Source organism: Meles meles, chromosome X (genome assembly GCF_922984935.1).
Source record: "Meles meles chromosome X, mMelMel3.1 paternal haplotype, whole genome shotgun sequence".
Taxonomy (NCBI): Eukaryota; Metazoa; Chordata; class Mammalia; order Carnivora; family Mustelidae; genus Meles; species Meles meles.
The window spans coordinates 12,260,440-12,282,374 of record NC_060087.1 but is presented as its reverse complement, the minus strand read 5'-3'; the positions used below and the strand labels follow the sequence as shown (position 1 = coordinate 12,282,374).

General features: G+C 43.2%; 1 protein-coding gene across 2 annotated transcripts in view; it reads right to left on the bottom strand.

Moving 5' to 3' along the window:
* Positions 1–21,935, bottom strand: part of CA5B (carbonic anhydrase 5B) — a 55,864-nt gene that overhangs the window by 14,471 nt on the left and 19,458 nt on the right. For both annotated transcript variants that reach the window (XM_045994684.1, XM_045994683.1), the window contains exon 3: positions 5,262–5,459. In XM_045994684.1, coding sequence (XP_045850640.1) covers positions 5,262–5,459 — 198 coding nt within the window. The remainder of the gene's footprint in view (positions 1–5,261; positions 5,460–21,935) is intronic.

Here is a 21,935-nt window from a genome sequence, read left to right as displayed (position 1 = left end):
GTTGGGTGGGGGGAAGAGCCACTGACTTTAGACGGTCCTGCCAGTTCTTCACAGTTGCCACTGCTGCCGATTCTTCCAGACTCTCCCAGCCTGGCTCACGCTCGTCACCTCTGCGGCATTGCAGGTACCTCTACGTTTGTGATCTCTGGGAGGGAAGTTAGATTCCCAGGCACCTGACTCGGGCACTTCTAGCTAGAAAAATCATTAAGTCTCTACATATGGGGGCGCCTGGGTGGCTCAGTTGGTTAAACATCTGTCTTTGGCTCAGGTCATGATCCCGGGGTGCCGGGATCGAGCCCCATGTCGGGGGCTGCTCAGCGTCAGTTCCCTGTTCTGCAGGAAGCCTGCTTTTCCCTCTCCCTCTGCCTCTCCCCCCCACTTGTGCTCTCTCTCTCTAATAAATAAATAAAATCTTTTTAAAAAAAAAGTCTCTACATGTGCTGAGTACTATACCTTTATAACCTGTACACAGGGAGAAGTGAGAGGGAGATACTCTCCTGTATGATGTGGCTAAGAGCATGTACTTTACAGGAAAAGGACCTCAGTTTGCATTTATGGGCTTTGTGTCATTAGCCATGTGGCCTGGCAGTTTCTAAGATGACTCCCAACGACCCCTATCTCCTGCTATTCACACCCTTGTGTGATCTCCTCCCCTGAGTATGAGCTAGGCCTTGTGACTTGCTTCTAAGGGCAAAAGTGGTAAGGATGTCACTTCTGAGATTAGGTTACAAAAAGGTGCGGGTTGCCATCTCGCTTGCCCTCTCGGACTCTTCTTACTTGTCCGCTCTGACGAAGCCAGCTGCCATGCTGTGACATGCCCACTTGGCAAGGAAAAGGGAGTGGCCTCTGGCCAACAGCCAGCAAAGAACTGAGGCCCTGAGAGAAACTGAATCCTGCCAACGGCCACTTGAGCGAATTTGGAAGAGAATCCTCTGCCAGACGAGTCTTGAGATGAAACGCCAACACAGCTGACACCTCAATCACGGTCGAGCGCGAGACCCAGAGCAAGAGTTCCCAGGTAAGCTGCACCCTGATTCCCCATCTCTGGGAACAGTCCACAGAACTTTCCGTGTCTCGGCTCCTGCCCGCCTCAGGATGTGCTTGTTTTCTTCCACGTTGCACTCTACGTGCTAAAACAAGCATGGTTCCGCCTCAAATGACCTCCCCGCGAACGCCCAGGTGTCACCCCTGCCCGGAAGCCTTCTCCCACTGGAGCCCATGTGAACACTAGCGCTCTGCATTAGCATCTCTTCACGGCTCTGTCCGCCCCGCCCCCCCCCCCCCCCCCTGCAAACTTCTTAAAGGCAGCGACCATCCCTTCTTCCTCTTTCTCTTCTGAGCACGTGGCACGGTGCCTGGCCCTTCGAAGATCCTCAATGAAACCAGGAACTAAAGAAATAGACTACAAAGTGTCGGTTGGGTTTGTTGATTGAAACCTCACTGGTATCCTCAGCAAGGGTGAGGAAAAGGGTGGGTTGGGGGCGGCAGAAGTGTGGATGAGAGGGGCAAGGACAGTCAGCAAGAAACAGGCAGAGGAGGAAGAGAGAAGACAGGAAATTAGGAAGCAGAGTAGTAGTCATAAGACACAGATGTGCTTATTTATTTGAGATTGCTGACATTTTGTTGTTTCAGTTTTCTAAGGTGAGAAACAATCGAACTTATAAAAAATTAGGTAACAAATATAAAACACCCAGCCTAGTGTTGGGCCTACAAGCTATGCAATGTTCACTCCCTTCCTTTGCTTTTAACACGGAGGGGAAGGAGCTAGCAGAGGAAGGGATGATGAAGGGAAAGGCGATACACAGGACCCATACAAATCAAACAAAATGCAAGGAAAAGGCCACAAAACTGGGGGTGATGGAAATCTTCTAAAATTGGACTGTCCTAAGTGTCACCACCCTGTGAATGTGCTAAACATCATTACATTGTTTTCTCTGAAAAAGGAAACGCAGCACCAAAATTTGGAAGGAGAAGCTCAAATACCTGTGGAAGCAAGAAATTCTTCCTGGGTTTACCCTGTAAAAGTGTAAAGGGATGTAAGATGGGGCAAGACGCACCCTTAGGAGAACAATGGGACTCATCTCTTGCTCTCTTTGAGGCCTGGTGACATAGCCAATGAGAGTACTTTCACAGGAGGTGAAATGAGAGATCATTTATGGGCCCAAGCATAATTTAGTGACCTTCCCCACAATATTATGTATCCTTCACACGCCCTCATTAAAATCACTGACTGTGTTCTATTCAGGGGAGACAAACAATAAAACAATACCCAGCAAAGGGCGGTGGTATGAGATGCTCACATACCTTCTCTTATAATCCTTCTAATTTCTGTAGGGTCGGTGGTGATGTCCCTCTTTCATTCCTGATTTTGGTAATTTGAATCTTCTCTTATTTGTTTTCTTGGTGCACCTATCTAAGAGTCTCTCAGCTTTGTTGATCTTTCTGGAGAATCAACTTTTGACTTCATTGATTTCTACTCTGTCCTTTATTATGCCCTTCTTTGTGTCTGCTTTGTTTACTTTGCTCTTCTCCTTCTAGCTCCTTAGGATGGAAAGCTAGGTTATTGATTTGAGCACTTTCTTCTTCTCTAGTGTGGGCATTTTCACATCTATCTTCCCTCTAAGCACTGCTTTTGCTGGATCCCATAAGTTTGGTATGTTTTCTTTTTGTCACATACCTTCCCCAAGCCCTCTCCTTGCACAACTTATTCTGAATTCTTCGTAAACCACATTGCAACAGCGGTGCCTAGTTTTTTTTGTTTTTTTTTTTTTAAATTTATAGACACTGATATTTATTAGCTCCTTTCCTTTCTAGAATTAGAATTGGTTCTTTCCTGTCTTCATTTCTATGAAGTCTTTGCTCTCTTTTACTTTTTCTTTGTGTTTTGTGTTCCTTCACTCTTTCTTCCTCTTTGAATGCTATGAATTATTTTGCAACAGCATGGAGAAATAGCAATGGAGAGTAAGCAGGAAATAGGAGGCAGCCACTGAAATGTGGAAAAAGAAAGACAGAAAGTTAGGTACTTATCGAAGATTAATGGTATCTTAAAGAAAATGATTATTAAAGCAAAACAAAAAGAGGTTACCTATTTTGGTCCCTCCTAACAAAACAAATGGAAAATTAGCAACCTCTCTACAGTTTTTCTAGTATGTTTTGGAAAAACAGTGTGACACTCTGACACACCTAGGGAGGGTAGCATCAAGGAATGATTTAGTTGTCTTGGGAGGTCTCTAATGAGCTATTATGAGGAAAATGGAGGTCATTTGTTTTCCATCTGAGACGTCCAATCAAACAGGTGGATAACAATTCTTGAATGTATTATTCAAAAGAAAAAAAAAACGACTAAAAAATAAAACAGAAGGCTATCTGCCTGGAACGGTCTGGAGATTAACTCACTTGGTTAAGAAACCGACTGAACAACTTCCCACAATTTCCAACTCAGTGAAGAAATCATAGATTGGAAACACACAGTCTCTGGATGGGCAAGGTCATTAGAAGGCTAACCAACATTCAGGATCTTCAGAAGAAAAGAAAGAAGGTTGCCAGGGACCTAGACAGGACTGAGACTTGAGAGGATCGCTACACCTCCAGAGTGCACAAACAAGAGGTGTTATTTACAGACTGGGTCTCCCCACTAGGCTAGTTGGCAGGAGTAATGGTAGAACTCGACAGAGATGAGTAAAGCTCATCATCGAACAAGACAGTCATCTGGAACATAGGAATGTAGATTGATTTTGAAGATTTCTGGAATCCTTATATACAATGTAATATTACAGGCTTCCAATTGAGATTGGGGCACACTACAGGGTTTTGGAAAAAATAAGGAAAGATACTAAAGAATCTGGGTTGAAAAGGAGTAATTACTTTCTTCTTGGTTTGTGAAATAGAAGTAAGATGGTCAAGGTTGGGGGCCATGTCATAATCTGGAGAGAAAGAAGAAAATGGGGAACATAGAGACACCTAAGCTCTATAAAGCCAGACCTGAGCACTTCCTGGATCACGGCAGAGAAGCAGGTCAAAGGGAAGAGAACTAGAGAGAATTCCCAGGGGAGGAGGAGTCAGTTTGCAGCTGGGCCGGAGGGCCCTGTCTAAGCATCAGAGCATCACTAGGAGAATGCAAAGAGAACCAAGATACGGTTGAGAAACCTAGAGCCAGGGTAGATACAGAAGGGAACACTTCTATTTAAGCTTTAAGCCACACTTTTTACTTCATTCATTCACACTTTCACGGGCTCATCTCCTCATATTCATTGGAGAAAACTAATTTCCTAAAGGGTTTCTTAGTCTTGGCTCTATTGATACTTGAGGCTGGATAAGTCTTTCCGATTGCTGTCCCATGTACTGTAGTTTTTCCTCACCAGTTTTTCTCCTCTTGACCCACAAGATATCAGTCGCACCGCCCTTCCCCCACTCCGCAAGTGTGACAACTGAAAATGCCTACACTTGTGGCCAAGTGTCCCAAGCCCCTGGGGAGGGAGAGGGGGCAAAACTGCCCCTGGTTGGTAGCCACACTTTAAAGATACACAATTTTAACTATTAATTATTTCAGACTAAGATTACGTGATACCATCAAATTTGGTTGGAAAAAAGAAGAGATGGAGAAAAGAAACCTACATAGACTTAATCACATTCTGTGTTCAACAGACACTAAAGGTTTCAGGTAAACTTTGAAATCACTCAGATTAGTTTATATCTGGGTAGACTGAAAACCAGAGAAGATTCAAAAGCAATATAACATTTGGATCTGAAAATCTCTTTTAAATTGTGCCTCTGTTAAACTAGGTAACATGGTTTAATCAACAAAATTAACATGACTTTCCATTTTTCTATGTAGAACTGGTTGTTAAGACTATAGCCTCATACACACATGAATATTCTTTTTGTCCCATGTCAAAGGTATTGCAGTCTGCTCAGTTAAATCTAAATTGTAATACTATTTAATGTAAAAGAGTGTTGTGAAGTGACCAAGCAGAGAAAATTAGTACATGTTCAAAGCACACAAAATAAACTTCAGGCAAAGCTTTTATTTCAAAACCTATCTCCTTTCTATACAGAGAGATATACACACTTATTAATAAATACTATCTATACTAGAGAAGAAAATGTTCAGAAAACCTAGACGGAATTTTTTTCCATATGTTCAAAAAGCTCAGTGCAGTGAGTCCCATGCCACTGCCCAAAGAGGGGGCAGCGTGGTGTGGCCTGTGCTGACACCAGGCTGTCCCTTTAACTCCAGACAAGACCACAGGTCGGGCTCTCACCTGACTTATCTGTAGAATCTTCAAATTCCACCAAGAAAGAGTACCCGTTATTCCAGACATGGAGGCAGGTGGTCGGGTCGTAAGAGATGGTGAGCGGTTTTAAGCCGGGATCATAGACGCTGTCCCTCCAGCGGATGTTGATGGGCGACTGGCGCTCGCCCTCCGGGACCAGGTCCACGGTCTCCCAGAGTGGGTGCACTAGGAGAAAGCACAGGGGGCCATCGTCAGGACGTGTGCTCTCTGGGATCACACACCGGGCTAGTTCAGGGCTGCGATGTGCCGAGGGGATGCAATCCAAGTCTCAGGGAGGAGCCACTCAGGGGCTCAGGGACCAGACAGAAGCAGGGGCCAGAGGCCGCGCAGAGAGCCCCTGGCACGGGAGCCGCCTGCCTGCTGCTCTGCCAGCCGGGAGCCACTCCGTCCGTCCTCTCCTCTCACCTAAAGCAAGCGCTGCCCGGTCTCCTGAGGACAGGAAGACCCATGCAGACCAGCACCATGCGGTAGGAGGCTGTTTCTCCAACATGTTTCTCTTCCTTATTGATCATTTTCTGAGCCCCACCCACCAGACCAGGTTCACATGCAAATACAAACTAATGAAACTTTCAATTGTGGATTTCTTTCCAACAAAGGCCAGAGGGAGGGAGAGAGGAGGGAGAAGTTTTGGAAAGCAAGTGTTCACCAGAGTGATGAGGGAACAGAAGGCTAGCTAAGGACAAAGCACAGGGGACACCCTGCAACCGGCAACCCCCACCCCCACTCCTGGGTGGGACAGGTGGGCCGTTCTTCCCGGAAGCTCCAACTGTCTTGATGTTAAGGCCTTGCTACAGGGAAAAACAACCTGCACTTGACAATGGCAAGGCCTCCAGTATCCTGGGAGCCTTTAGCATATGAAAGTTCTTTTGAAAACCTCCCTTTCCCTTTCCCTTATCTCCCCCAACTCCCAAGTATATAACCAGCTACCCACCCCCCCAACCCTGGGGCAGCAGCTCTTCCTGCCCAACGGTCCTGTCCCCGCACTTTCAATAAAACCACCCTTTCGCACCAAAGACGTTCAAGAACTCTTTCTTGGTTGTCAGTCCGGACCTAACCCCACCAACCTCACCTATATTCCAAAACCACATCAAAACATACCTCATAAGTTTTTTTTAATAGAAACATAAGTTTTTAATTGCTTGTCTAGCAGAAATAAAGGCGTGTGTGGCATGAGACTGTAATTTAGCTCCCAGTTTTGAAGATTTCTGGATTAGTTATACAATGCAGTATTACAGGCTTCCAGTTGAGGTGAGGGCAACACGCTAGGGTTTGGGAAAAATGGAGGAAGGTACCGATGAATTTGGGGAGGAAAAGGCATCACTACTTCTTAGTTTGAGATAGGCTAACCTTACGAATAACACTGCCAGTCATTTCACCATTAAAAAAAATGGGGCTTTGGTAGGGAAGGGGAAAAGCAGAGAATTACAATCTGGGACAAGCAAGGTCTAGCAAACCCATAGACAAGTGCAGACAACAAAGGAGAGGAACGCTCTTTTACAGAGGAAAGGAGGAAGCTGAAAAGGCTTTTAGAAACACAAAGTCCACAGAGTAACCTGGGAGCTGGAACTACAGTGGCTTCTCACTGCCCAGGTTGTAACTGTGTCTCACTGGCCGGGCTCTGGCTGGGGCAGAAGGGAAGTGCTCCCTCCTCGTGCTGAAATAGTAAAGGGGCAGCGGAAGGAGCATCCACGTGCAAAATCGATTTCTTCCTGTTGAGTTTGCAACTGACAAGGAGCGCTCCCACTCCATTACAGACATAGGTGTGCGTGCACAATCTGTCCCACACAGACGCCGCCCACCACTGACACTGATTTTCCACGAAGAATCCAGCACCGGGTGTTCCTGCTAAGTCTCTGAGAAATCTCGGCGGACTTCCTGTAACACAGAGAGCTGTTGAGACATCATGCAAGATGGACGGAACGACATGCATGACTCGGGGTGCTCCATTCCTCTGGCCCTTAGAAGCACCCCAGATGGGTAGAACCAGAGCAATTGGGAAAGTGAAAGATTTATGAATTGAGATAAATCGTTATCAATGACCCTCTGGGCCTCATCCCACCACGAAGAGTCTAAGGATTTGTAAGTGATGAGGCAGCTGTGACTCAGTCGATCTCTCACATGTGTCTGGTGGGGTCCCTGACACTCCACTGTCCTTCTTTTTTTAAAAGATTGTATTTATTTAATTGAGAGAGAGAGAACACAAGTGGGTGTGAGGGGCAGAGGGAGAGGGATAAGCAGGCTCCTGGCAGAGCAGGGAGCCTGATGGATGTGGGACTCGATCCCACGGCCCCGAGATCATCACCTGGGCTGAAGGTAGATGCTTAACTGACTGAGCCACCCCGGAGCCCTGAGCCTCCACTTTTCATAAAAAAACAGAAACTTACCACTGGTTTACTCCTACAGAGAAGGCATCTCCTTGAGGTCACTACCCCAAATCCAAGAAATTGGAAATTCAAGATCTTAGTCTTGTCATTTCTGGAAATAGTGCCCAGACAGAACAGACAAATCTCTTCAGGAAGTTGCCACAACTGTGATTCTCAATGGAGGGAGCAATTCTGCTCCCAGGGGACCTTTAGGAACATCTGGAGACTTTTTTTTTTTTTGGTTGTCACAACTGGAATTGGGTGCTACTGACACCTAGAGGGTAGAAGCCAGGGATGCAGCTAAACATCCCACAATTCACAGGACAGGCACCCACAAGAAAGAACTGTCTGACCGCAAATACCGATAATACCAAACTTGCGAAATCTTGGTCTAGAATTAAAAGCTATAGACAAACACAAAAGAGTATTCTCTTTTTCTTTTCTCATATAATACACTACTCCCATCTCTAGAGCGGTCTGAGCCCAATGTTTTTGGTATTTTCCCTAAGTGTAAAAGAACTGGTGAAGATCAAGACCTTGCTATAGAGAAGAATGACAACTTTCTGTTTCCTAAGTCCTGACTGAAAAATCCATATGAATGGGTACAACAGAGTCATAGTCAGATTACAATACACATTCCTTGCAGACAGGAGCCTTATCTTCCTCCCCTTTTTGTTACCTTGTAGTGCCTTATTCAATATATGTCCTTTTATTTTAGTATTGATTATCCATCCGCTATTGTTGGGATAAAAAGCTGTATTTACTTATTTGTGTGATATTTTTTAAACTTCTAGAAAGCCCTAGAACAGCGCTGATTCACTTGTACTATTCTTTGTTCTAATTTTTAACACAGTTAACATAACAGTGCAATATTAGTTTCTAGTGTACAAAACAGTGATTCAACAATTCCGTACATTATCGTCTGCTCATCACAACAAGTGTATCCCAAATCCCATCACCTGTTTCCCCCATCCCCCACCCACATCTCCTCTGGCAACCACTGGTTTGTTCTTTTTTTTTTTTTTTTAAAGATTTTATTTATTTATTTGGCAGAGAGAAATCACAAGTTGGCAGAGAGGCAGGCAGAGAGAGAGAGAGAGGGAAGCAGGCTCCCTGCTGAGCAGAGAGCCCAATGCGGGACTCGATCCCAGGACCCTGAGATCATGACCTGAGCCGAAGGTAGCGGCTTAACCCACTGAGCCACCCAGGCGCCCTGGTTTGTTCTTTAGAGTTAAGAGTCTGTTTCTTGGTTTATCACTCTCTCTCTCTTTCTCCTTTGTTCGTTTCTTAAATTCCACATGAGTGAAATCATATGGTATTTGTCTTTCTCTGACTAATTTCACTCAGCATTATACTCTCTAGCTCCATTCACATCACTGCAAATGGCAAGATTTCATTCATTTTTACACGGAATAACATTCCATTGTATACACATACCACTTCTTTATCTTTAGGCTTTCTTTATCTTTATTCTTTAGGCTGCTTCCATAATTTGGTTACTGCAAATAATGCTGCAATAAACATAGGGGTTCGTGTATCCCTTTGAACTAGTATTTTTGTATTTTGGGGGTAAATACACAGTAGTGCAATTACTGGATCGTAGGGTAGGTTCCTTAATGCTTTGAGGAATCTCTATATCAGTTTCCACAATGGCTTCGCCAATATGCATTCCCACCAACAGCACAAGAGGGTTCTTTTTTTCTCCACATACTCGCTATACTTGCTGTTTCTTGTCTTATTGATTTTAGCCATTCTGGCAGGTGTGAGGTGATATCTCGTAGTGGTTTTGATTTGCCTGATGATGAGTGATGCTGAGAATCTTTTCATGTGTCTGTTGGCTAAGCATGCGTCTTCTTTGGGGAAATGTCTGTTCATGCCTTCTGCCCATTTTTTAATTGGGTTATTTGGTTTTCTTCATATTGAGTTGTATATGTTCCTTGTATATTTTGGATACTAACCGTTTAACAGATAGGTCATTTGCAAGTATCTTCTCCCATTCCATAGGCTGCCTTTTACCTCTGTTGATTGTCTCCTTTGCTGTGCAGAAGCTTCTTATTTTGATGTAGTCCCAATAGTTTATTTTTGCTTTTATTTCCCTTGCCTCAGGAGACATGTCTAGAAAAGCGTTGTTACGGCCGATGTTAGAGACATTACTGCCTATGCTCTCTTCTAGGATTTTTATGATTTCAGATCTCGCACTTAGGTCTTTTAGTCCATTTTGAGTTTATTTTGGGTGTGGTGTGAGAAAGTGGTCCAGTTTCATTCTTCTGCATGTAGCTGACCAGTTTCCCAACTCCATTTGTTGAAGAGACTATCTTTTCCCCATTGCATATTCTTTCCAGCTTTGTTGAAGATTAATTGATCATATAATTGTGGGTTTATTTCTAGGTTTTCTATTCTGTTCCATTGATCTATGTGTCTAATTTTTTTTAAAGATTTTATTTATTTATTTGACAGACAGAGATCACAAGTAGGCAGAGAGGCAGGCAGAGAGAGAGGAGGAAGCAGGCTCCCTGCCGAGCAGAGAGTCCAATGCTGGGCTCGATCCCAGGACCCTGAGATCATGACCTGAGCTGAAGGCAGAGGCTTTAACCCACTGAGCCACTCAGGTGCCCCTATCTATGTGTCTATTTTTGTGCCAGTACCATACTGTTTTGATTACCACAGCTTTGTAATATAACTTGAAGTCTGGAATTGTGATGCCTCCAGTTTTGTTCGTTTTCAAAATTCGTTTGGCTATTTGGAGTCTTTGGTGATTCCATTTAAATGTTAGGATTTCCTGTTCTAATTCTTTGAAAAACGCTGTTGGTTTTTTTTGTTTTTGTTTTGTTTTTCACAGACAGAGATCACAAGTAGGCAGAGAGGCAGGCAGAGAGAGAGGAGGAAGCAGGCCCCCTGCCAAGCAGAGAGCCCCACATGGGGCTCAATCCCAGGACCCTGAGATCATGACCTGAGCAGAAGGCAGAGGCTTAACCCACTGAGCCACCCAGGTGCCCCTCTTTTTTTTTTTTTTAAGATTTTATTTATTTATTTGACAGAGATCACAAGCAGGCAGAGAGGCAGGCAGAGGGAGAGGAAGGGAAGCAGGCTCCCCACTGAGTAGAGAGCCTGATGTGGGGCTTGATCCCAGGACCCTGAGACCATGACCTGAGCTGAAGGCAGAGGCCTAACCCACTGAACCACCCAGGTGCCCCAATGCTGTTGGTATTTTGATAGGAATTATATTAAATCCATATAGAACTTCGAGTAGTATAGACATTTTAACAATATTTGTTCTCCCAATCCTTGAGCATGGGATGTTTTCCCATTTGTTTGTGTCTTCTTCCATTTTTTTCATCAGTGTTTTGTAGCTTTCAGGGTATAGGTCTTTCACCTCTTTGGTTACATTTATTCCTAGGTACCTTACTTTTGGTACAATTGTAAATGGGACTGTTTTCTTAATTTCTATTTCTGCTGCTTCATTATTAGTATATAGAAGTGAAACAGATTTCTACACACTGATTTTGTATCCTGCAACTTTAACTGAATTCATTTATCAGTTCCAGTAGTTTTTTGGTGGAATCTTTCCAGTTTTCTATATGTAGTATCATGTCATTTCCAAATAGTGAAAATTTTACTTCTTTTCTTTCTTAAGATTTTATTTATTTATTTATTCGACAGTGAGAGAGAGAGAGAGAGAGCACACACAGAGCAGCAGGCAGAGGAGGAGGGAGAAGCAGATTCCACACTGAGCAGAGAGCCCAAGATATGGTTGATCCCAGGACCCTGGGATCATGACCTGAACTGAAGGTAGACACTTAACTAGTTGACTGAGCCACCCAGGTGCCCTGTGAAAGTTTTACTTCTTACTTACTGGTTTGGATGCCTTTTATTTCGTTTTGTTGTCTGATTGTTGTGACCTGGACTTCCAGACCTATGTTGAATAAAACTGAGAGTAGATATCCATGCCTTTTTCCTGACCTTAGGGAATAAGCTCTCAGTTTTTTCCCACTGAGTACAATGTTTGCTGTGGGTTTTTCATATGTGGCCTTAATTATGTTTGAGGTATGTTCCCTGTAGCCATACTTTGTTGAGGGCTCTTATCATGAATGGATATTGTACTTTGTCAAATGCTTTTTCTATATCTATTGAAATGATCATATGGTTTTTATCCTTTCTCTTATTGATATGATGTATCTCCTCGATTGGTATCTGAATACTGAACCACCCTTGCATCCTAGGAATAAATCCCACTTCATCAAGATGAATGATCTTTTTAATGTATTGTTGGATTCTGTTTGCTTTTATTTGTTGAGGATTTTTGCATCTATGTTCATCAGAGATATTGGCCTCTAGTTCCATGTTTTGTGGTATCTTTATCTGGTTTTCATATCAGGGTGTTACTGGCTTCACAGAATGAATTTGCAAGTTCTTCTCTTTTTTGGGATAGTTTGAGAAGAATAGGTATTAACTCTTCAAATGCTTGGTATTGGGGTGCCTGGATGGCTCAGTCGGTTAAGTGTCAGCCTTCAGCTCAGGTCATGATCTCAGGGTCCTGCGATAGAGCCCTACGTTTGGCTCTGTGCTCAGTGAGAAATCTGCTTATCCCTCTTCCTCTGCCTCTGCCCCTCCCCCGGCTCATGCAAGCTCGCTCTCTCTCAAATAAATAAACAAAATCTTTAAAAATAAATAAATAAATGTTTGATAGACTTTGCCTGTGAAACCGTCTGCTCCTGGACTTTTATTTGTTAGGATTCTTTTGATTACTGATTCAATCTACTTCTTGGTAATCGCTCTGTTCAAACTGACTCAGTTTTCAAGATGCCTGGCACAAGGAGACCTTGCAACACCTTCCCCTCTAAGATACTCAGACTGTGGCTGAGAGTTTGAGGATTCACACCCTTCAAAACCAATTTACGAGGGTGTCCCGTAAAGACTAGGCAAAAAGGAAACTAACAAGCAGATGCCCAAGACGATCCCTCCTTTCACCTTGACTTGTCCCCCACACTCCATTCAGGAAATGCCCAGAATCTACCCTCACCCACAACAAACACTAGCCTAAGACAACCAGGCCTATTCCTTGGTTGCTATTTTGTGACCTTAACGCTCCTATCAACGTGTGCCCTTTGGTTCACAAGTTCAGCTTCTGGAAGGTTTTCTTTCCCCACCACTTCCTCCTTTAGCCCAAACCATCCCCCTACCAGGGGCCCTTGGTTACTGTCCCCTTATTGAAGACAACTTTTGTCAAGGGTTTGTTCTTTTAAGGATAATTCATATTCTTACTCTCTCCCCCCATCTTCTTCCTCCATGTTAAGAAAATACAGATTGAAATATCTTGGTAGTTGCTCACACTTTCCCTCAAAATAGGAAGAGGATTAAGTGTTCTAACAGTGCCTTCATTTTCAGGAGAAAATGAAATAAACAGAAAGTGATTTTATCAACCATGGTTTCAGCGAGCAGAGGTACACTGTCATTATAAAGGAGTTGTTATGCCCCAATAATGGGTCCGTGATTAAAGGAGCGAGACTGATATAAAGCGAAGGTCAAGCAAAGCTTTATTTCGCACCAAGCATCAAGAATCTAACCTCTTACAAGAGAGGGTGACCCTTCTCTGTTTTACGGACTGGCTTTTAAGGGCAAAGGCCACGTGGTTGGGCCTGGCCACGCACAGGTGGCCAATAAGATTGTAACACACACAGGAAACTCCACAGTGATGCTAGGTGACCAATTGAATTACAATTTACCCTAGTAGACATTAGAACCAGCCTATTACACCTTGATTAGGATTGGCGTCCAAAAGGCTCCTAGAGGGCGGGGGTCCCTCCTCCTTGGTAACCAGGGAGACAGTATGTGCCCCCCCCACCCCCACTGATCAGATGTCTCCACCTGGCCTGGTCCACCCTTGTATCTGGGCTTTGTTACCTGGTGCTGGCTTCTGGGACTTGTCTCCAAGTAAATCCCCTGGGGGAAGGGGAGCAGGGACAGTTTCTAAATAGGTCCTTACAGGAGTCACTAATATATTGGTGACAAGCACCAAAATCTCTTTAGATTCCATAATAATAATACGCTTGGTTTTAGTTCTTATTTATAGAACTAGTCCTGGCTTTGACTTATTTTGTGTTTGTACCACCCTATGTCTCCAGCCTGGGGAGGGTCCCTCTTTCAACTCCTGAAACAGAGAAAGCACCTTCCTGCCCTAGCCCCTCAGTTCCTGCTCCTTCTCATTCAAAATCAATTTCCCCTTAATCAGTTTCCCTCTTATCTATAGGTCTTGGGCTTAATTGTCACCTTCTCAGTAAATTCAGTAAAATGTTCTCTCACGGGCTACTCTCGTATAATATGATCTCCTCTTCTTAGTATTTTTAATCATAGCACTCTGATCTTTTTCTTTCAAAAGATCTATTACACTGGTATAGTTATTATGATATTCATATGAAGGGTAGTAGAATATGCCCCTGTAGGGAAGGACAAATACTTTTCTCCCTACGCTTCTAGGTCCTTAGCTGGGACACACACACACACACACACACACACACACACACTGACAGTAATAAAAAGCCAGATTAATAGGAGAAAAAAAATTTTTTAATTACCTACTTCCTGACCAGAGACCCACAAAGATACAAGACTCAAAAGGCAGCCAGGTGATTGAGGCTTAAAAATACCACTGGAGCTAAGGAAAGGGATGGGGCTCTAATGCTTCAAGTGGGGGAAGGCAATTCACAGGAAGGTGAGAAGAGGAAATGTATGGAGAGCCAAGTTTGCCTTCCCAAGCAGGTCAGGCTCCCTAACGAAAAAGCTGTCTCCGGTAATAGTTCTCTTCCTGGTACAGCCCCCCTTTTTAATGTAAATTTCCCTGACAGAAGGATAATGTCTACTCTGCTTTCAGGGTTTCTCCTGTGTCTGCAGTTTCTCAAAATAATCCTTATGCCAAAGAGGCATGTTTTAGGGGTGGTGAAGGGTAGTATAATATGCCATCCCGTGTGTCTCTTTTGTCTGGGAAATTTACATTTATAAGGGAAATCTCCTTGTGTGCGGGTGTCTCCTTCTCTGTACTAGGAAGAGGATGACTCTAAATCACCAGAAGCTCTCAGTGGAGAAGGCGGGACTTAAGTCTACATAAGAACCATGCCCTTGTCAACTGTGCTTTGCTTCGTAACCTCCCACAACTGCCCCCAACCCCAGCCCGTAACATCTTTTGTCTTTAGCTGGAGACGGTATTTAAGGTGATGGCCTGGGCCATCTTGGGGAGCTTCTCGGTTTTCCTAGGTTTCTCCCACGTACACAGGAGGTGTACAGGTTACTGCACTTGTATTTGTTTTTCTCTTATTAATCCGTCCTTTATTATGGGTGGTCTCAGCCAAGAACTCAGAAGGGTGGAAGGAAAATTATGTGTTCTCCCTGCACATATACATTGATTATCTGTCCCCCTCCCCTGCACTGCTCTGCAATGTACAATGGAACTGGCTTTCAATCACTGCGTGTGCATGGAATGTGTAAAATGAAGAGCATCCCTGGGAAGTTTCCAGTCCCATTTTATCTTTATTCCTCTTACTCTACTGATCACCACATTACTCCTCCTTTAAGGATCTTTCAGGTTAATCTCTTCCTCACCTTGCCCATGACCAGAAGCCCGAACACCTTGGACTTCTTACCACACTCCTTGGTTTCTCTTCCTGTTCTCTCATTCCTCTCTAGCTCATCTTCCCAAACTTTGGTTTTGACATTGTCTCCCACTGCTCTGACCTTGCCTTCTTTTGAGCTCACATCATTTGCACTCTTGCCCTTTTCACACCCAACCATTGCTCCTTTGGTGTGCCTTTGCTTTATCTGCTCACGGGGCCCGTGTCAAGGCCTCAGTGTTAGGGCCGGTGTCCTAAACTTCTTCTACAACCTCTAGGCTGAACCTGGTACCAGGCACAAAGAAGCCACTTAATGCTTATTTTATTGATAGAGAAAACCAAACAAGTTGATACCAAGGCTCTCTACCCTTAAATCACACCTACAGTCTCTCCAACCAGGCAAGCAGGTTTAGGTCAGAAAACTTCCTTTGTTCCTTAGGAGCCAAGGGCAGGCCACACCAATATGGCCCACTTTGGCATGAACATTATTTTGAGTTAAAAGCAATCCAAACCCAGTAGATTCAGGAAAAGTTCCTTACCTCCCCCTCAACAGCCTGCTTTATCAGGAAGGGAGTTATTAACAGAGATTCCTCCTTACCTAGGGAATTCATCTGCATAGAAGGACAACCTCTGTTTTCCAAACATGTCCTTTCACCTTCCTGCTAATGGTGTTTCTCCCCTTTGTGTCCTCAGGCCTCTACCTCTCTCTTTAGTTCAAATAAGCCTCATTGTCTTTGGAATTTCCATGTCTGTGGGGATTCCCCTTACACATGGATTAAATATGACGTTCTCTTGTTAATCTGTCTCATGTCAATTTGATTCTTAGTCTGACCAGAAGGACCTTGAACAGTAGAAGAAATTCTTACTCCCTAACCGTTGGCATAGTCTGCAGGATACTTTAACTCACTGGACATCTCTTGCCCCAGCAATGCCAGGGCTGAGAGACCCTTGGGACATCTGACATTCAGCCAGTGGAAGGTGAGATTTCTTACCATGTCAGCCCCCCAGAATCTCTATCCGCAGAATCCGATGGAGTGAGAATGGTGAGAGTCCTTTTTCTCTCTTTCAAAATTTCGATTAGCCAGAGAAAATACCTGTGGAAAATATTTGTCTTTGGGCCTAGTGACTCTGGTTAAATTTGATAGAATACTCTGGTTACCGATCCATTTCCTCCTAGAGATGGTCTTTGTTTTCTTTTATCTGTATCATTTGATGCACACATGAGGTAAAGCCTGTTACTAAGCCACACTTTGGAAGTCAAAGCCACAAAACTGGTGGGCATGGGCTGAGCACTTAAAAGCTATGAAAGCATTCACCACCTTAAGAAGACTCCCGTGATAGGGTAAGTTGGTCACAGAATGGATTAGATGGACACTAGGTCGCCTGCCAATCTCAAGAAAACCATGCACCAAAGTACACTGCAAAACAACCCAGTCCCCAACCCCATGGTACATCCTTCTTAGGTATTAGTGTGTCTCTAAGAGACCCAAGGCTTAGCCAAGACTGTTAACATGTGAATATTTTTCCTTTCATCTTGTTCTGTGTCCTAAGAGCTTGGCTTATTGATCAAGGAGAACATTCTCTTTGGTCTCCACAATCCAAAGGGCGCACTCACCAAGGTACACCTTGGTGGCCAATTAAACAGATCAAACTCGGACACACACACACACTCAGTCTCTCTATCCAGCTGTGTGAGCTCCCCGGGGTGTCTGACATGAGGGGTTCCAGTCCATAGGAACCTTTGTCACCCCAATCCTTGTTGCCTGTTAGTGCTGGGAAGTCCCATTCTAGTATCATCTACCCGGTGTCACCGATTAGTGGGTATATGACTGAAGGCATTTCACAATTTTGCAGGAGACCGGAGACACCATTTTCACTGCCTGTGTAACGACACTCTTTGCTTTTTTTTTTTTTTAAGAACTTATTTATTTATTTTAGAAAGAGAGAGAGAGTGAAGGAAGGAACAGAGGGAGAGGAACAAGCAGATTCTATATTGAGTGCAGAGCCCAACGCAGGGCTCATGCTCCCAACCCTGAGCTCATGACCTGAGCCAAAATCAGGAGTCCGACACAGAACTGACTGAGCCACCCAGGTGCCCCAGGTCTTTGTTTTCTCAGACTAATTTTGGGACTAAACTTCTGGATCACAGGGACACGTCACCTTTGCCCTCTTTGGATGCACCTGCATACATCTTTGGTTAAGCCATTAGGGCTTATTGGTTTGAGTTGCTATTAATCTTCATCAATGGCTAGATGATGGAATCTTTAAATTGGTATATTTATTTATTTATTTATTTATTTTTAAAAGCATTTTATTTATTTATTTGACAGAGGGAGAAAGATCACAAGTAGGCAGAAAGGCAGGCAGAGAGAGAATGAGAGGGAAGCAGGCTCCCTGCCGAGCAGAGAGCCCGATGTGGGGCTCGATCCCAGAACCCTGGGATCATGACCTGAGCCGAAGGCAGAGGCTCAACCCACTGAGCCACCCAGGCGCCCCTAAATTGGTATATTTAAAAGCAAAAGTTTCGGAGCGCCTGGGAGGCTCAGTGGGTTAAAGCCTCTGCCTTCTGCTCAGGTCATGATCTCAGGGTCCTGGGATGGAGCCCCGCATGGGGCTCTCTGCTTGGCAGGGGGCCTGCTTTCTCCTCTCTCTCTGCTTGCCTCTCTGCCTACTTGTGATCTCTGTCCGTCAGATGAATAAAATCTTTTTTTTAAAGATTTTATTTATTTATTTGACAGACAGAGATCACAAGTAGGCAGAGACAGAGGAGGAAGGAAGCAGGCTTCCTGTTGAGCAGAGAGCCCGATGTGGGGTTCGATCCCAGGACCCCGGGAATATGACCTGAGCCAAAGGCAGAGGCTTTAACCCACTGAGCCACCCAGACGCCCCCAAATGAATAAAATCTTAAAAAAAAAAAAAAGAAAAAGTTTCTTTATAAAGAGCTCTCACTTGTTTTATGAGTATAATGGCCAGTCTTGGGGCCTCCCTCAGCAAAATAAAATCACAGAAATTAGACTTAAGAATTTCCTTTCCATGTAAGTTTTTTTTTTAAGATTTTATTTATTTACTCGACAGACAGAGATCACAAGTAGGCAGAGCAGCAGGCACAGAGAGAGAGGGGAAGCAGGATCCCTGCAGAGCAGAGAGCCCAATGCGGGGCTTGATCCCAGGATGCTGGGATCATGCCCTGAGCCGAAGGCAGAGGCTTTAACCCACTGAGCCACCCACACGCCCCTCCATGCAAGATTTATAGGAACACTCAAGTCTAATCTCTAGGTTCAAAGTACACAGGTCTTCATGTAGATGCTGGAAGCCAGGAAATGAATTTAACAAAAGCACTTGAGACTGGCGATGAGCCCTGCATTGTTCCTGCTTTCCAAGGATTGATAACCAGGCTCTGCCAGCTTTGCAGGTGTATCTTAGACTCCCTACTAGAAAAGAATTCATGTCTCCTAGGAAGCAGCAAGATGTTTTAAATTATAAAGCCCTTTTACCTCCTCTTTGAAAAGATTCTACTAAATTTAGAGATTAAAAGGAACGACTATTCACAAACCCTCTTCACAGGAAACAGGACTAAAAATTTCTCTGGGCCCCCTTGCAAATGATCCTCAAAAGGCCATTATTCAGGGATTAATAGAAGCCCACGCTGAATTACGAACCCAGAAAGATGGCTTAAAATTCTTTGTTAAATGTTAAAATGTCGAAGGTTAAAATGTTAAAATGCTTTATACAGACTTTACAAAGATAAAAATCTTTTGATTCCGATTTTAGTTAAAAACCTCCCTAATATAAAGAAGCAAATTTGGTTAAAGACAGGTCAGTCCTTTGATAGTCACACTAAAATCTAGTTCTTTGAGGAACTAAAAACAACTCTTTGTCTTATAAATCTCTACAAACCCAGATATGCAACTGCAGGAGCCCGTCAAAGCCCACCCATCGGTGCCAATTCCCAAACCTCACCTACTCCTCTCGAAATGTTTGTGGATATTATGAAAGATCACAATAGTAAAACAACTGTCCTATACTTTAAAAGAAAGGTAAACTTTATTTTATCTTTTTAAAAGACTTTATTTATTTATTTGACAGAGAAAGGAGACAGAGAGAGCACAAGCAGTCAGGGGGCAGGCAGAGGGAGAGGGAGAAGCAGGCTCCCCCTGAGAAGGGAGACCTACGTGGGGCTCGCTCGCAGGACCCCATCATGACCTGAGCCAAAGGCACATGCTCAAACAGCTGAGCCACCCAGAGTCACCAAGGGACCCCAGAAAGGTAAATTTTAAGTCACAAGTGCCCTGAAACTCTGAGGAAAATACAAAAAATTCTTTGCATTCTTCCTGTTCCTTGAAATTATAAACCTTATGTTTTTAAGATGTAAATACAGCCCACAATTGCCTGAGAGTGAAGAAACAAAAGAGAAAAAGAGGTTTTTAAAAGATACAGACTTCTAGGGGCACCTGGGTGGCGCAGTGGGTTAAAGCCTCTGCCTTCGGCTCAGGGCATGATCCCAGGATCCTGGGATCGAGCCCCACATCAGGCTCTCCGCTCTGCGGGGAGCCTGCTTCCTCCTCTCTCTGCCTGCCTCTCTGCCTAGTTGTGATTTCTCTCTGTCAAATAAAAAAAAAAAAAAAAAGATACAGACTTCTAGAGTGGCTTTTGTGCCCAACTCCAGCGCCTCTTCTAATAGACAGATAGGTACCAAATCTCCAATTTGAAGATGTGGATACTCTCTCTGCCTTTGTGATGTAAATTTCCTACTCCCACCTTCTTTAGGACCTAAGAGCCATTCTTTAAAATACAAAAATTAGGCGGAAGGATAGAGACAAGTTTTTCCCCAAAACAAAAAAGGTGGGGAAAGGTATTTGGAAATTGGGCCTTTAATGTCTTTTCCACAGATACTACCAAGACAAAAGCTAGAAGACTGCATCTTGTCTGTATATGAGCATCTATATATGTTATAAATGTTGGATATTTTCTCTACCTCTGGATGGTATTGCTAAAATTAACTTGTAAAAGAGCTCTATTTGGTTGGTTTGAAGACAAGTGCCTATAAGAATTCAGCATTCCAAAAGTCTGAAAGATAAAAACCCAAATCTTTTTTCAAGTTGATGTGATCTGGAAAAATATTCAGTACTAAAACTAACTAAAGGTTGTTGGTTTAATTGAAATAAAATTGTCTTGAGAGTTAAGCACTAAATGTCAGACTTTTATGTGTTTAATGAAGGTCAAATGGATTCTTGTCTCTGTTACAAATTTGTCAAAAATATTAGAATAATGGTTAACTTTGTCTAATGCCTCATGAAGTTTTGTAAGTAATCTAAACATAATTGTTAAGAACAGGTAGATTAAATAGATATAAATAAGACTAAAAGGGTTATAAGCAAACTTTTAGGTGGCTTCCAAAATGTTTGGTAACCTGAAATTTTGGAATTTTCCTGAGTCCAATGATGAGTTGAATTTGTTGAATATTTGCATAATTTCTTTTTTTTGCACAATTTCCAAATAAGATAAAATAATGAAATATTAAGTAACAAACAAAGGTCTGTTTACTCTTGTCTTATTGCAGAGAAACTAAAAGCAAATATGGCTCTATTAGTAAACCTGCCATGTGATTTCTTTAAGAAATTGTACTATGAAAGTGCATGTTCCTAGAAATTATGAAATGTATAAATAAATTTACTAATCTGAAGAATACTGGAATAATAGAAGTTTATAGTTGCTTAGTACTTAGTTTTCACCAAAAGCTAAAGTTCCTAAGAGTTAAGAATTCTAATAAATGTAGTTAAGACTACTAGAAATAATAATAACAAAAACTCTGTATGCAAGAAAGTAAGATCTGTGTTTGGGGGGGAAAATATGAAGAATGCGAACACATTTTTGTTGAGGGAAAAGAAAGTATTTTTTCCTAAAGTGAGATGGATTATTTAAAGAAACAAAACTTAGGGCAAACTCTGAATGTAAACAAGAAAGTTACAGAAGGTTTATGAAATGGGAATCCTTAGAAGGGAATTTTGTATGTGGTCAATGCTAGCTAAGATTAGAATAAATTTAAATAAGTAAATGAGTTTTAATGTCAAAATACATTAATGCAAACTTGAAATTCTTGTTTTCCCTTTGTTAAAAACCCAAAGTTTTTTTAAACTATTGATCTACTTTTTTTTTTTTTTTGAAGATTTTATTTATTTGTTTGACAGACAGAGATCACAAGTAGGCAGAGAGGCAGGCAGAGAGAGAGGGGAGAAAGCAGGCTCCCTGCCAAGCAGAGAACCCAATGCGGGGCTCGATCCCAGGACCCTGGGATCATGACTTGAGCCGAGGCAGAGGTATTAACCCACTGAGCCACCCAGGTGCCCCTATTGATCTACTCTTACTAAGACATTATAAATGTTTTTATCTTTAAAGCTATCTGCCTAGGGGCACCTGGGTGGCTCAGTAGTTAAGCATCTGCCTTGGGCTCAGATCTTGATCCCAGGGTCCTAGGATGGAGCCCTGCATTGGGCTCCTTGCTCAGTGGGAAGCCCGTTTCTCCCTCTCCCACTCCCCCTTCTTGTGTTCTCTCTCTCGCTGTGTCTTTCTCTGTCAAATGGAAAAAAAAAAAAAAAGTCATCTGCCTAGAAAACAAGGATTCTGTAGTTTGCCAAAATAACTTCCTATGTTTTTCAGGTCTTTGATTTACTAAAAAA